This window comes from Tympanuchus pallidicinctus, unplaced genomic scaffold (assembly GCF_026119805.1).
Source record: "Tympanuchus pallidicinctus isolate F22 unplaced genomic scaffold, pur_lepc_1.0 scaffold88, whole genome shotgun sequence".
Lineage (NCBI taxonomy): Eukaryota > Metazoa > Chordata > Aves > Galliformes > Phasianidae > Tympanuchus > Tympanuchus pallidicinctus.
In genome coordinates, this window is record NW_026294811.1 from 32,179 (window position 1) to 46,888 (window position 14,710).

The window sequence follows — 14,710 nt, forward strand, 5'->3', positions numbered from 1 at the left end:
GGGTCAGCGGCTCCGTGTCCTGGGGGGGGCGGTGACAGTGGTGTCCCCCAGGGCTCCCTTTGGGATCTGTGTCATTTCCCCGCAGCACCGCCCCGCACCGCTTCCCCACATCCACGTGGGCCCAGCTGAGGTCGATGCCCTCAGGGTCTGCAGGTGGACCCTGTTGTCTGCCTCCTGTTAATGATTGATCCCAACCCCGCTGCCCCTGCACTGCTACCCCCATCTGCCCCACACCGCAGGAGCCATGGGGCTTCGCTGGGCCTTCAGCCTCTTCTTCCTCCTCTTCCTCACTCCCTTAATGGATGGCAGCTCCCAGGACCCTGAGTATGGGGTTTTGCGGGTTGGGGTAGCTATGGGGTTGGGGTTGGTTGTGGGGTAGTTATGGGACTATGAATGTCTTGCAACGTCTGTGAGGGACTATGGGGCACTGTTGGGGCTGGGGGCAGCTATAGGATTGTGATGTGATGGAGCCTGGTGGGATTGAGGGAGATTTCTGCATGGCTGAGGGGGTTATGGGGCCAGAGCTGGGGGGGTTTCCTCTGGGGTCTGGGAGGAACTATGGACCTAAGGGGTATCTTCATGCTTATGGGATCTGGGAGGGCTTATGGAGCAGCTATGGGGCTGGTGGCTCAAGCAGTGTTCCCTCAGGTTGGTGCTGGTGGCCCCCCGGCGCATGGCCCTGGGGACCCCTATGGGGCTGTTGGTGGCAGCTGTGGGGCCGGTGATGGGGACAGTGACTGCATGGGCTGAGGGGGACCGTGGGGCTGGGCCCTGCGCCCTCCCAGTCCCATTTGCCCTCACACCCCACAACAACTTCAACCAGCTCCTGCACATTGAGGTATGGGGACACTGTGGGATGTGGGGGGATGTCCCTATGGAGCAGATGGACTCTGGGGTGTTCCTGTGGGGTGAGGGGATTGGGGACACCCCCGTGGAATGCAGAGACATGTGCACCCTTACCCATGTCACCTCACATCTCCTTCCCCAGAGCTCCCATTTCCCTAGAGCTCCCCCTTTATCCCCATAACCCAAATGTCTCCTGCTGCGTCCCTATGTCCCCTGCAGGTCACCCCAGTGCAGGCTGAGCGCTGTGGGGCTCTGTGGGGTCGGGGGATGCTCCTAGAGGCCCACAGCCCCAACCTGACCCCCCCCATCACCCGGAGTCTGCATGTGGCCCTGGGGGGGCCAAGGGGTCACCTCATTGTACAGACAGACAAACCTCTCTATGCCCCCCGACAGACAGGTGAGTGCCCCCAGTCCACCTGGAGGGCCCCCCAACCCTAAAGCCATCCCTCATCTGCCCACGATTCTCCCCCCAGTGCTCCAAATGCTCCAACTCCCCTAAATAAACCCCAAAATTCTCCCCAAATCCCATCCAAATCTACCATGAATTCCCCAAATTCCCCCAAACCCACCCATTTTCACCCTCCATTGACCCATTTCCTCCAAATTCACCCCAACACACCACGAATGCCCCTGGTCACCCAAAGCCCTCCAAATATACTCTAAATGCCTAAATCCATAACCCCCACCTGTCCCCATTTGTCTCTTTGTCCCCAGTGCGTTTCCGGGTCTTCTCCATGGACCCTGACCTACAGCCGAACCCCGAACCCATCCTGGTCACCATCACGGTAAGGGCCCTATAAGGCTGGGGCTGTGGGTAACCCTGTGGGGTTTGGGTGGCCCTACAAGGCTGGGTTCTCACCCTGTACCTCCATGTCCCCCCAGAACCCATTGGGTGCACGAGTGCGGGAGGTGCAGCGGGTGCCCCTGGACACGGTGCTGAGTGACCAACTGGTGCTGCCTGACATCGCCCTGTGAGTGGGGCTATAGGGGGCAATGGGGGGCCATGGGGTGGGACGGGGGGCTGTGGGGATTTGGGGCTACAGGGGCTGCAGATGGGCCAAAGTAGTGGGGTTACTGGGGCATTATAATGGCCATAGAAGCTACAGGGGGTTGTGGGGAGCTACAGGACACCATAGGGGTGATAGGCACTATGGGGGAATACAGGGCTGGGGCTGTAGGGGGTTTGGGGGAACTGTAGGTCACCTTAAGGGCTATAGGGGTCTACAGGGGTTGTAGGTGGATATGGGGGACCATAAGGGCCTTAGGGACTCTGAGAAGCTGTAGAATATAGGAGCCAAAAGGGCTCTGGAGGGCTCTAGAGGTCCACAGGGGTCTATGAGGAGGGCTATAAGGGACTATAGGGTCTATAGAAGACTGTAGTAGGAGCCTATAGGGAACCATGGGAGTCTGTAAGGGGCCATAGGACACCACGGGGGCCATTCAGGGTTGTGGGAGGCTATAGGACACCAGAGGGATCCTATGGGAGCCATAGGGTCACCATGCCCCTGTGTCCCCAGCCCAGGGACGTGGCACATACGGGCACAGTTGGCTGCCAGTCCCAGCACCAACGGCTCCACTGCCTTCGAGGTGCGCAAATATGGTGAGTGGGGTCCGGGGGGTCCCTGCTGTGCCCCCATACCCTCCATAACCCCATCTGTTGTCTCCAGTGCTGCCTGGCTTTGAGGTGCGCATCCGCCCCGAGCGTGGCTTCGTTGTGCTGAGTGACCCCGAACCAGCCCCACTGCGCATCCACCTGCACGTCCAGTACGGGACCCCTGGAGACAAAATCCCCCCAAATCCCCATCTAAATCCTACCCAAATCCCAAATCCCACCCGGTCCCCCACAAATTCCAGCCAAAAATTTCCATCCGTCTTCTCCCAAATCCCTTCCAGCTCTTCTGAATTCCCCCAATTCCCCTCCAATCCACCCTAAATCAGTGGCCCTGATGTCATTTGGGGTCAATCCTTCACCCTATAACCTTTGGGTTCCCCCAGCCCTATTGACCTCTGGGGCACCTTGACCCTATTAACTTTTGGGATCTCTCTCTTTGACCTTATTGGCCTTTGGGATCCACCCCCCTGACCCTACTAACTGCTGTGGACCTCCTGACCCCACTGATCCTTTGGACCCCCAGATTCCCAGATGGAGCGCCAGTGTGGGGCCGTGCACAGCTGCGCGTGGGGCTGCGGGATGCCGGGGGCCGGGGGGGTCGCTTCCTGCGGGGCTTGGAGCAGCAGTGCCAGGTGAGACCCCAAAACCTACCGGGGGTTGACCCCGCCCCTTTCTATAACCCCGCCCCTTTCCATTACCCCATTCTTCCCCACCCCTTTCTCATAACCACGCCTCCTTACCCACAGCCACTCCCCTTCTCACTATCCCCGCCCCCAGGTGACAGAAGGCCACGCCTCCCTGGAGGTGTCCCCGGTGGGCGTGGCCAAAGCGGCGGGCGTGGCGCTGACAGACCTGCAGGGGGCGCAGCTGCGCCTGGCGGTGGGCGTGGTCGAATCGGCAGGTGGGCGGGACTTCGGAAAAGGGGGCGGGACCTGAAAGCTTTTGGGGTCCCAGAGGGGTTTTTGGGGTCGCAAAAGGGTTTTGGAGTCTTGCGAAGGCTTTGGGATTTCAAAGGGGTTTTCGAGGGTTCCAGGAAGATTTTGGGGTCCCTCGAGGATTTTGGGACCCCTTCTTGTCTCAGGGGGATTTGGGATCCCGAAGTGGGGGTGAGGCCACGAAGGGGGCATGGCCACAGAAAAGGGCGTGGCTACGGGGTGAGCGTGGTCAGAGGGCGTTGTGAGGAGGAGGCGTGGCCTGACGGTGTCCCGCAGGGGGGGAACTCGTGGAGCGGGAGCTGCTGGTGCCGCTGGTCCGGTCCCAATGGGCGCTGCAGCTGCAGAGGAGCGCGCGGTTCTTCGTGCCCGGAGCGCCGTACACCCTCGTGGTGAGCAAATCTGCGCGTGACTGTGCAGAGGGGTGCAGATGTCTGCGTGTTCGGGGCGCGCTTTTGCATTCTTGCGCGAGGCCGTACGCATGCTCAGTTCTCACCCGGTGCGTGCTATGGTGCTCCCGCAGGGTCGGGTGCTGCAGGCTGGGGGAGGCGCAGCCCCGGGGGTCCCCGTGAGAGTGACGGTGGGGGTGACCGGAGCCTCCGCACCGCCCCTCATAGAGCTGCGGGCGGACAACAGCGGGGACATCACTGTCCCCATCAATGTCCCCAAAGGAGCCACCAGGATGGAGCTGAGCGTGAGTGGGGACAGATGTGGGAACACAGGGTGGGGGATATGGGGACATGGGAACGTGGGGATATGGGGTGTGGGATGTGTAATATGGGACTTGGGCTCTCCATGCACTGTGGTGTCTGTGGGACCCTCAGGTGGAAGCAGGACAGCCCGGTGTCCCCCCAGCGCGGGCACAGCTGTTGGTGACCCCGATGGCGGCGGTGTCTGGGCGGTTCCTGGTGCTGGGGGGTCCCCGGGGGTCGCTCCATCCCGGGGAAGAGCTGCGGCTGCAGCTGCACCATGTGGGGCCACCCCCTGCCCCGCAGCGCTTCCACCTCCTGGTGAGCTCCAGCACTTCTGTGCTGTGTTGCACACTGTGTGTGCTCTGTTGCACGTTGCCTGTTGCACGCTGTGTTTTGCGTGTTCTGTGTCACACATTGTGTGCACATGGTGCCATGTGTGCATTGCGTGTTGTTACACGTTGCACGTTTGCTGTATGTTTTGTGTGCATATTGCAGTGTGTGTGTGGTTTGCATGCCCTGATGCATTGGCGTGGCGTGCATTGTGTTGCATGCTGCACTGCACACATGTCACTTGCATGTTGCATGCCCAGCTGCACATCGGATGTGTGTCATGCATGTTATGTTGCACACAGCTTCTCACGCATGCTGCATGTCCCATGTGTGTTTGCACGTTGCATGTGAGTTGCACGCTAGGCATGCACACTGCACTGCTTGCCATGCCCGGTGTCACACATCCCCATGTCTCTGCAGGCAATGGCCCGTGGGAGGGTGGTGGTGGCCCACACGGTGGCCTCCCAGGTGACACTGACGGAGGTGGCACTGCCGGTGACAGCAGACATGGCCCCATATCTACACGTGGTCGCCTTCTTCCTGAGTGGGGGAAATGTGGTGGCTGCCTCGTGGGGGGGGGCTGTGCAGGGGGGCTGTGATGAGCAGGTGGGTGTTCTGGGGGGCTGGGGAGGCTGGGGGGGCTGGGAAGAAGTGGGAAGGACTTGGGAGGACTGGGAGAGACTGGGTGTGCTGGGGGAACTGGGAAGAACTGGGTTAACTGGGTCGTACTAGAAGTGCTGGGAGGGACTGGGAGCACTGGGAGCTCTGGTGGCACTGGGAGCACTGGGACATACTGGGATCCATGGCTGCAGGTGCAGGTGAAGGTCCCTCTTCGCGGGACCACCCTTCGACCTCAGGACCCGCTGACGGTGACGGTGACAACGGAGACTCCAGTGACAGTGGCCATTGGGGCCATCGACACTGCAGTGCTGAGCCTGGAGCCACGGCACCGCCTGAACGCTGCCAAGGTGACCCCAAATCCCTCAGACACCAAATCCCTCATCCCCCAAACCTTCAGTGACTCCCAAACTCCCCCAGATTGGGGATGTCCCAAATCCTTGCACACCGCAAAACCCAAAGCCCCGACACTCAGAGCCCTGAGATCTCCCCCAAACTCTCAGGATCCCCCAAATCCCTGTGACCCTTTAGGGCTGCCTGGAGGAAATGGGGCCATGTGGCCATGTTGGGGATATTTGGGGACGGGGGGTGACGCCGTTCTGTGTCCCAGGTGGAGGCGGCTCTAGGCAGCAGCGATTTGGGGTGCAGCCCTGGGGGCGGCCCTGATGCCATTGGGATCTTTGGGGCTGCAGGGCTCGTGCTGGGACTGCAGGGTGGCAGCCCCACAGTGCAGGCAGGTGAGTGGGGACGGGGACATGGGGGGTACAGGGAGATATGGGGCACGGGGATGTGGGAATATGGCAAGGTACTGATATGAGGACATTGAGATTTGGGGACGTGGGGCCATGAGGACATGGTGACGGGGCTCTCCCCACCACAGCCCCCCACTGTCCCCCTGCCCCCACCCGCCAACGCCGCTCTCTGGAGCTGCTGAAGCTGCTGGAGGAGAAGGGTGAGTGCCCGATGTCCCCATGTCACCCCATCCCTGTGTCCCAGTGTCTGTCTCTGTCTCTCCCATCGCCGTGTCCCTGTGTCACCACATCCCCCTGTCACTTCATCTCCATGTCACTGCCTCTGTGTCGCCGTGTCCCCACATCACCTCATCCTCATGCCCCCTGGCTGCCCCCAGCCATCAGGGCCATCAGTGTCCCTATTCCCATTGTGTCCCCACATCTGCCATCTCCTCCTGTCCCCATCTTCATCTCCCTACGCTTTGTCCCCCATCCCTTGGCCCGACTCCATGTGTCCCAGTGGTGCCACCTCCACACGTGTCCCCGTGTCCCCGCAGCGGGGCCGTGGCGCGATAACGCGGTGATGTGGCGCTGCTGCCGGGACGGAGCGACGGCGCTGCCCATCCGTGCCACGTGCCAGCAGCGGGGACAGCGGGTGACGACGGCGGGGGGCTGCCGAGACGCCTTCCTGCAGTGCTGTGAGGTGGCACAGAACCTGCGGCGGAGGGGACAGCGCGGGGGGTTGGCACGGGGTGAGTGTCAGCAGTGTCCCCATAGCGGGGAGGGGTGGCCATTGGTGATCTCTATTGATGTGGGGACATTCGGATGGGGGATCCCCATGGGGGGTGGCACATGGGGACGTCCCATGCCATGGGATTCCATGACCTGGGATCCCCACATGTAAGGATGTCCCCTGCTGTCCCCATGGCAGTGCTGGAGGCACAGCTGGCAGAGCAGCTGTTGGATGATGATGAGGACGTCCCCACAAGGAGCTTCTTCCCTGAGAGCTGGCTGTGGCAACGTGTCCGTGTCGCTGGCACAGCACGGTGTGTACCTGTGTCCCCATGTCCCCATTCCATGTCCCCATGTCCCAATTTCCTCATGTCCCCATCTCCCCAGGCTCTCAGTGCTGCTCCCTGACTCCATCACTACGTGGGAGATTCAGGCAGTCGCCATTGTCCCCAGACACGGTGAGTGTCACCACCCCTCAGTGGCCCTGCGGTGTCCCCCGGACGTCCCCATTGTGGTGTCCCCATGTCCCCCCTCTCCCCCACCCCCCGAATGTCCCTGTGTCCCTGCCGTGTCCCTGCGCTGCCCCGCAGTGATGAGGTCCTGGCAGGGCTGTGCGTGGCGGAGCCGCAGCGGGTGACGGTGACACAGGACGTGCGTGTGGCACTTCGGCTGCCCCCCAGCATCCGTCCCCGAGAGCAGCTGCAGCTGCAGCCCCTCATCCACAGCAGGCTGCCCCGCAGCATCAACGTAAGCCCTATAGAAACCCCCATAGGCACCCCAAAGATACCTCTTTCTCTCCAATAAATACCCTTTTGCTTCCTATAGATAGCTCTCATAGGTACCACTGTGCTCCATACTTGCCCTGCTGCCCCATACATATCTCTTTCCCTCTAACAGATATACCTTACCCCATAGATACCTTCTTTCTGCCCCATGGTTAACCCCCTGTGCCCCACAGATTACCTTCTCCTTTCAATAGCTGCCTCCTGCTCCTCGTACATCCCCCTCTACCCCACAGATCCCCCCTTAGACACCTGCTACCACTTTTGCCCCATAGATATCCCCCTGTGGCACATGGATACCGATCTGCCCCACTGTCCCATAGTCCCCCACTGTCCCATGGCCACCTACAGCCTAGTGGCATTGGGTGACAGTGATGGTGATGCAGGTGACGGTGACGCTGTCGGCAGTGGACGGGGTGTGCGCGGCGCTGGATGGGGTCCCCCAGATGTTAGAGCTGCCCCCGGGGCGGGCAGTGGCTGCACCCCTTACCCTGGTGGCCCTCCAGCCTGGGGACATCCCCATCACCGTCACCGCCCGCGGGCCGTGGGGGCTGGGAGACCGCGTCACCCGAGTCCTGCATGTCGAGGTGAGATCAGCAGAGTCCCCTCTGGTCACCTGGGTCACCTCTGGGGTCCCCTGTGCCCTGTGACCTCTTGGACATTGCTGTCCTTGCGGGTCTCTGGTGGTCTTGCATACTGGGATTGTCACTTTGAAGTTCATGGACACCATGTCCCCGTGACTGTGGTGGCCCTGGATATTTTAGTCCTTGTGGGATTTGGGGACACTGGGTCCTCGGTGGCCCTGGGCACTGCATTTGTCCCCTCATGTGTCCCCATGTCCTTGGTGGGAACGGTGCCGCCCATTCCTGCAGCCCGAGGGAGAGCTGCTCCTGGAGGAGACCACCTACGTCCTGGACACAGATGGTGGGTGTGAGGGCTGGGGGACAGTGGGGACATGGGGACGTGGGGCTTGACCCTGTGGTGTGGTGTCCCTGCAGATAAGCGGAGCCGGAGCCTGGAGCTGCCAGGGGATGTCCCTGCTGAGATCGTCCCTGATGGGGATTTCAGCATGAGCATCCGTGTCAGTGGTGTGTGCGGATGGGGACACGGAGTGGGGACATGAGGGTGGGCACAGGGGACATGGGGACGTGGGAGGACATTTGTTGGGGAGATTGATGTCCAGCCCTGATCCTCTTTCTGTCCCTGTGTCCCCATACCCATGTGTCCGGCCGTCTCCTCATGTTGTGCCCCTGTGTGTGTCTCCTGGGTGTCCCCACACGTTCTCACATCCTTATTACATCCCCATGTCCCCTATATACAACCCTGTGTCCCCCGATGTGTGCCCCTCTGCACATCCCCATGGGTGTCCCAATGTCCCCATGTCCCCCTGCTCATCCCCATCCATGTCCCCATGCCTATCCCACATCCTATCCCCATGTCACATATCCCACACCCCTGTGACCCCATATCCCCTTCCATCCCCACACCATCCTGTGTCCCCCTGTCCCCACAACATTCCCCATGTCCCCCTGCCCCCCTTGTCTTAGGCCAGGTGCCAGGCTGGGCGCTGCAGGGCGCTCTGGGGGTGGGAGACTCTCTGCTCCGCTCCCCCCGGGGCTGTGGGGAGCAGTCCCTGATGTCAATGGCACCTACTGCTGCTGCTCTGCGGTTCCTGGATGAGAGCGAAGGGTGGGGGCAGCTGCCCCCCGGGCACCGACAGCGTGGCCTCAGAACCCTGCAGCAGGGTGAGCTGTGGGGCTGTGCTTTATGGGGCAGGCTGTGCTTTATGGGGTGGGCTGTGCTCCAAGGGACGCAGTGCTGTATGGGGGATGTAATGAGGTTTGCATTTCTCTATGGGTTTGCATTTCTCCTTCATGGCTTGCATTTATCTTTGATGTTTGCAATGGGGTGTGCAGTGCTCCGTGTGGAGGTGCAGTGCTGTGAGGGATATCCCAGGATGTCTGCGGTGTCCCCAATGGTCTCCAATGTCCCCACAGGCTTTGAGCGGGTGCAGAGCTTCCGCAAAAGTGACGGCTCCTATGGGGCATGGCTGCACCGGGACAGCAGCACCTGGTGAGGGCAGCGGGGATGGTGTGGGGACGTGGGGACAACAGTGGGACATGGGGACATTGGGGTGTGGGGACATGGAGACGTGGGGATGTGAGGACATCACAGGGGCATGAGATGCGGTCCGTGGGGATTTGGGGATGTGGTGACACGGTGTCCTGGCACAGGCTGACGGCTCTGGTGCTGCGTGTGCTGGCCCTGTCCCGGCCCTATTTGCCAGTGGCTGCCAGTGGCCCTGCTGCGTCCCTGCGGTGGGTGCTGGGGCAGCAGCGCCCAGATGGCGCCTTCTTGGAGCACAGGGCTGTGGTGCACCGCGAGATGCAGGTGGGTGACATCCCTGCTGCATGCAGTGTCCCCGTGCAATGTCCCCTGAAGGTCCTTGCAGACTGTCCCCACATGACGCTGTCTCACCCCCATGTCCCCAGGGTGGTGTGGCAGACCCCGGCCCAGAGGCCACCGTGTCGCTGACAGCATTCGTGGTGGTGGCCCTCCATGGTGCCCGCACTCTGCTGCCCCCGGACAGCCCTGAGCTGCCCCTCCTGGTGCGTCCCATATCCCCATCCGGTGTCTTGGTCCCCATACCATGTGTCCCTTGTGCCCCCATGTCCCACATCCTCACGTCCTTCATATGTCCCCGGTCCCCTCTATGTCCCCCCAGTGTTCCTCCATCTCTCGTTCATCCCTACCCCCCATGTTCCCATATGTCCCATGTCCCCCAGTGTCCCTCAATCCCTCCATATCCCTTACTGTCCCCCATCCCTCCATGTCCCCCCGTCTCCCAGTGTCCCCTCATCCCTCTGTGTCCCATGTCCCTATATATCCCCATGTCTCCCTAGTGTCCCCCATGTCCATGTCCCCCAGTATCCCCCACGCCTCCCTGTCTCCCACGTCTCTTCACTTCTCCACACTCCATGTCCCACTGCCACAGGACAAATCCCTGTCCCGAGCCTCCACGTTCCTACGGGGCCGCGTGGAGCAGTTGGGGACGTATGGGACGGCCATCACAGCCTATGCACTGGCATTGGTGGACACCACTCCTCCGGGGCCGCATCCGGCAGTGGAACGCCTGCGGGGCATGGCCCGGAGCGCCCACGGTGCGTCCCCATGGGGCAGTGGCATTGGATGCCTTTGTCACCATGGGTGGCTCCTGGACCCCTCTGGCCCCTTCTTCAGATTCACTCTCATTCAAATCCTTCAATTTTGTTCTTCCTCAAACTCTTCTTCATATACTTCAAATTCATTCCTATTCAGATTACTCTCCTTCACGTTCGTTCTTCAGATTCTTCTTTGATTTCCTTCTCCTGATTAATTCCTCCTAAAATTAATTCTTGTTCAAGTTCCACAGATTCGTTCCACTTCGGATGGGTTCTTCTCCACAACTGTTCTTCAGATTGACTTTCCTTTGATTTCGTTCTTGTAATTAATTCTTCAGAGTGATTCTTCAAATTCTTCTTCAGATCCATTCTCCACACCCACTCTGGGTCCCCATGACCCCATAGGACCCCCCATGACCCCATATGAGCCCCCCGTGACCCCATATGAGTCCCCCGTGACTCCGTCCCCATGCAGGTGGCCGTGCGACCTTCTGGCCATCTGGTGGCCCCGCAGCCACAGTGGAGGCGACGGCTTACGCCCTTCTGGCACTGCTGCAGAGCCGTGACATCGCCGGGGCTGGGAGGGCGGCACGGTGGCTCCGGCAGCAGAGCAATTATGGAGGTGGCTTCCACTCCACTCAGGTGAGGGGGGGGGTTCACGGAGCCCCCTGTGTGCCTCGGTGTGAAGGGGACTCGATCCCCGGGGTCCCCTTTGGTGACTGTGTCCCCAACCTGCTCGGTGTTCCTGCAGGACACGGTGGTGGCCCTGGAGGCGCTGGCCCAGATGTGGCTGCAGTGGGGCCGTGGGAGCACAGCGGGGCTGAACCTGGGGCTCTCCTGGCCGGGGGGCGCCCGGGGGAGGGCTGGTGGCACTCAGGTGACGCTGAAGCCGGGGCTGGAGCCGCTGGAGCAGGAGCTGCAGGTGGGGATGTGGTGGGACGTGGCAGGACATGGGGGATGTGAGGACATAGGGGACGTATCTGGACCTGGTAGGATGTGACATGGAGACATGGTAGGATGGGACATGGTAGGACATGGGGAACGTGGGATGTGGGGGATGTGGTAGGACGTGATCAACACGAGGTTTTGGGGTCCCTGTGTCCTCGCTTTGTCCCCATGTCCCCCAGGTGCCTCTGGGCAGCCCGGTGACAGTGCAGGTGGAGGGACACGGCGAAGGGACGCTGACGGTGGGTGGCTGCATGGACATCGGTGTCACCTCCAAGAGCCGATGTCCCCTCACAACCTCCCCTCACGGTGTCCCCTCATGCTGTCACGGTGTCCTGCTGTCCCATCACGATGTCACGCTGTCCCCCTGCTGTCCCCAGGTGCTCCGCCAGTTCCGCCTGCTGTCACCTCCCAACGCCACGTGCCAGGCGCTGCACCTGGAGGTGGCCATCACCGGCCCCATCCTGTACCACGGTGAGGCCCCGCCCCAAAGACCCCGCCCTTTCCTCGCAGGGGGCGTGGCCTCGGCCCTGTTTTGCATACCCCAACCCCCAGCAGATGAGGACTATGAGGACTATGAGGACTATGAGGAGGCGGAGCCTAAAGAGGGGGAGGAGCCTACAGAAGGGGCAGTGCCCATGGAAGGGGCAGGGCCTGTGGAAGGGGCGGGGCAAGCAGATGGCCCCGCCCCACTCAGCCCCATGTCCTTATGGGATGCCCGGAAGCGGCGACGCCGCAGCACGCAGAGCCCTGCCCACGAGGTGGCCTTTCTGGTCTGCTTCCGGTGAGGGACGGAGCTTCCTGTTCCAGTGGGCGGGGCTTCCTGCTGATAGGCGGTGCTTATTGCTGATGGGCGTGGCCTGTTGTAGGCGGAGCCCAGGGGTGGCACTAACGGGGATGGCGGTGGTGGAGATCTCTCTGCTCAGTGGCTTCTCACCCCATAGGGCAGACCTGGACAAGGTAGGGGCCCGAGGGACTTGGGGGATGTAGGGGAGCTGAGGGGAGTTATGGGATGTGGGGTTTCGGGTTTGGGGGTGTTGGAGTCGTTGGGGTGTTGGAGTCGTTGGGGTGGCAGAATGTTGGAGTCGTGGCTTATGGGGCTGTTGGGGTTTGAGGTGTTGTGGTTGGGTGTGCTGGAACATCGAGTTGGGGTTGCTGGGGTCGGAGAGTTGGGTCTGAGGATGTTGGGGTGCAGGGCTGTTGAGGTGGAGCTGCTGGGTTGGAGTGTTGGGGTGTTGGATGTGGGTGTTGGGGAAGGACGTATCCAGGTGCTGCTGTCCCACAACAGCTGCGGGACGTGGTGGATCGCTGGATCAGTCACTATGAGCTGGATGGGAACCAGTTGGTGCTGTACCTGGATGAGGTGTGTCCCCCTGTGTCACCCATAACCTCAATGGCCCTGTGATCCCGTATCCCCTATGTCCCTGTCCCCACACCATACCCCGTTCTCCCCACACATCCCCTGTTCCCCCACGTGTTCTCGTTCCTGTCCCCAGGTCCCCCCCGAGCGGCAGTGTCTCAGTTTTGGGGCCACCCAGGAGGTGGCCGTGGGCCACATGCAGCCGGCAATGGCAGCCATCTATGACTACTACGAGCCCGGTGGGCACTCAGTGGGCGGGGCCTAAACGGGTGGGGTCTTGGTGGGTGTGGCCATCGGAGGAGGCGTGGCCCATCTGACTCCTCTGTGCCCCATCCAGGGCAGCGCTGCACCGTCTTCTACAACGCCCCACAAAGGAGCAGCACCATCGCCACACTGTGCTCCCCCAAAATCTGTGAATGCGCCCAAGGTGGGACCCCACTGTGACCCCATTTGTGGGACCCCCATCCAGTGAACCCCTCCACCCAACTTTTGAGGATCTTGGGGTGAAATTATGGGGTTTATGGGGGAACGTGGGGAAGAGACATGCGGGACGTGGAGAGAACTCTCACCAAGAACCTTGTGTTTTGGGGCCCTGATGATGTTGGGGCACCCTACTGATGTTGGGGGTTCCCAGGGGGGTGTCCCCATGCCCAAAGGAGGACACAAGAGGTGACAGCTGATGACCGCCACGACTTTGCCTGTTACAGCCCCCGTGTGGACTATGGTGAGACCCCAAATCACTGCACTTCAGACCTGCTGCATCCCAAACCTTAACTGCCCTAAATTCCATCTGCCTGGCCCTGAGCCCCACAGCTGCACGCTGTACCCCACAAGTGACCCCTGAACCCCAAAAGCATTCACTAGGATCCTGTAGTTTTCTCGCCAATTATCCCTCTGACCCCCAAACCCCATAGCTGCCCTATGATGTCCAGAACTCCCATCTTTATGACCTCCATGACCCCTTTGACCCCTTGCCCTCTCTGATCCCCAGCACTGGTGGTTCGGGTGCTTTCCCAGAGCGAGATTGGGGCTTTTATGGCGTTTGAGACAGAAATCAAAGAGGTGCTGCTTGGAGGTGAGACTGAGGGCACTGGGAAGGACTGGAAGGTGAGAATGGGAGTGCTGGGAGAAGCAGGGAGTACTGGGAGGGACTGGTAAGGGTTGGAAATTGAGACTGGGTGAACTGGGAATTCTGGTAGAGACTGAATGAGTATAATGGGAACACTGGAAGAGGTTTTGGGTGAGAAGGGGATGCTGGAATATATTTTGCCATACTAGGGTAGCATTGGGCAGTGCTGGGGGGGGGGTCTCAGCCATACTGGAACAATACAAGAGTGTTTTGAGTGGTACTGGGAAAGTTTGGTGAGTTCATAGTGTGTGTACTGGTGCAGGTCAGGACACAACAGCAGCTCCTGGGGAGCGGAGGCGGCTGCTGGTGCGGAAAAGCTGCCCACTGCGCCTGCAGCCCCACAACATCTACCTGGTGATGGGGGGCAGCGGGGGGACACAGGACCCTGAGGGGCGGTGAGAAGGGGCTGTGCCCCATGTCCCCATGTGCCTGTGTTCTCATGTTCCCATGTCCCGTATCCCAGTGTTTCTAACCCCGTGTCCCTGATCCTGACCCCATACCCCAATACCCCTGACCCTATCCCCATCTCCAGCCCCCAGTTCCTGCTGGGCCCCCACTCGTGGGTGGAGGAGGTGCCGTCCCCCGGACGCTGTAGGGCCACACGGCTGCGGGGTCACTGCGCCCAACTGCAGGAGTTCTGCACCCGCCTGAGCCAACTGGGCTGCCAGCTGTGAGCCACTGCGAGCCACCAGGAGCATGCTGAGTGCAGCTGGAACCGTTTTTGGGTTGAACTGGCACCAATGTTGGATCAGTTGGGATGGATTGGAAATAAAGTAGTGTTGATTGGGACCGTGTTGAGAACAACCGGAAGTGTGCTGGGTTTGAGTGGGAGCAATTGGA

The 14,710-nt window shown here is 60.9% G+C and overlaps 1 protein-coding gene across 3 annotated transcripts; it reads left to right on the top strand.

The window, feature by feature from the left end:
* The first annotated feature begins 169 nt into the window (after window positions 1-169).
* Window positions 170-14,674, top strand: LOC128074263 (complement C4-like). 3 transcript variants are annotated; one of them, XM_052669935.1, is made up of 41 exons: window positions 170-324; window positions 649-838; window positions 1,066-1,243; window positions 1,561-1,631; window positions 1,729-1,817; window positions 2,364-2,446; window positions 2,514-2,610; window positions 2,982-3,090; window positions 3,236-3,359; window positions 3,670-3,782; window positions 3,914-4,084; window positions 4,215-4,400; window positions 4,833-5,018; window positions 5,225-5,380; window positions 5,641-5,767; window positions 5,911-5,982; window positions 6,319-6,513; window positions 6,693-6,807; window positions 6,881-6,951; window positions 7,101-7,240; window positions 7,662-7,862; window positions 8,148-8,199; window positions 8,274-8,363; window positions 8,823-9,020; window positions 9,273-9,348; window positions 9,510-9,666; window positions 9,768-9,884; window positions 10,271-10,436; window positions 10,912-11,078; window positions 11,188-11,358; window positions 11,564-11,623; window positions 11,762-11,855; window positions 11,937-12,165; window positions 12,251-12,341; window positions 12,670-12,744; window positions 12,878-12,980; window positions 13,079-13,168; window positions 13,376-13,465; window positions 13,733-13,816; window positions 14,133-14,265; window positions 14,403-14,674. In XM_052669935.1, the coding sequence occupies exons 1-41, from the start codon at window positions 245-247 to the stop codon at window positions 14,542-14,544; spliced, it is 5,139 nt and encodes a 1,712-aa protein (XP_052525895.1). In that variant the 5' UTR covers window positions 170-244; the 3' UTR covers window positions 14,545-14,674. The 3 variants fall into 3 exon arrangements, with proteins under 3 accessions (XP_052525895.1, XP_052525896.1, XP_052525897.1); XM_052669936.1 differs by having other exon boundaries at window positions 172-324; window positions 11,940-12,165; XM_052669937.1 differs by lacking the exons at window positions 170-324; window positions 1,066-1,243 and having other exon boundaries at window positions 740-838.
* The last annotated feature ends 36 nt before the right edge of the window (window positions 14,675-14,710 follow it).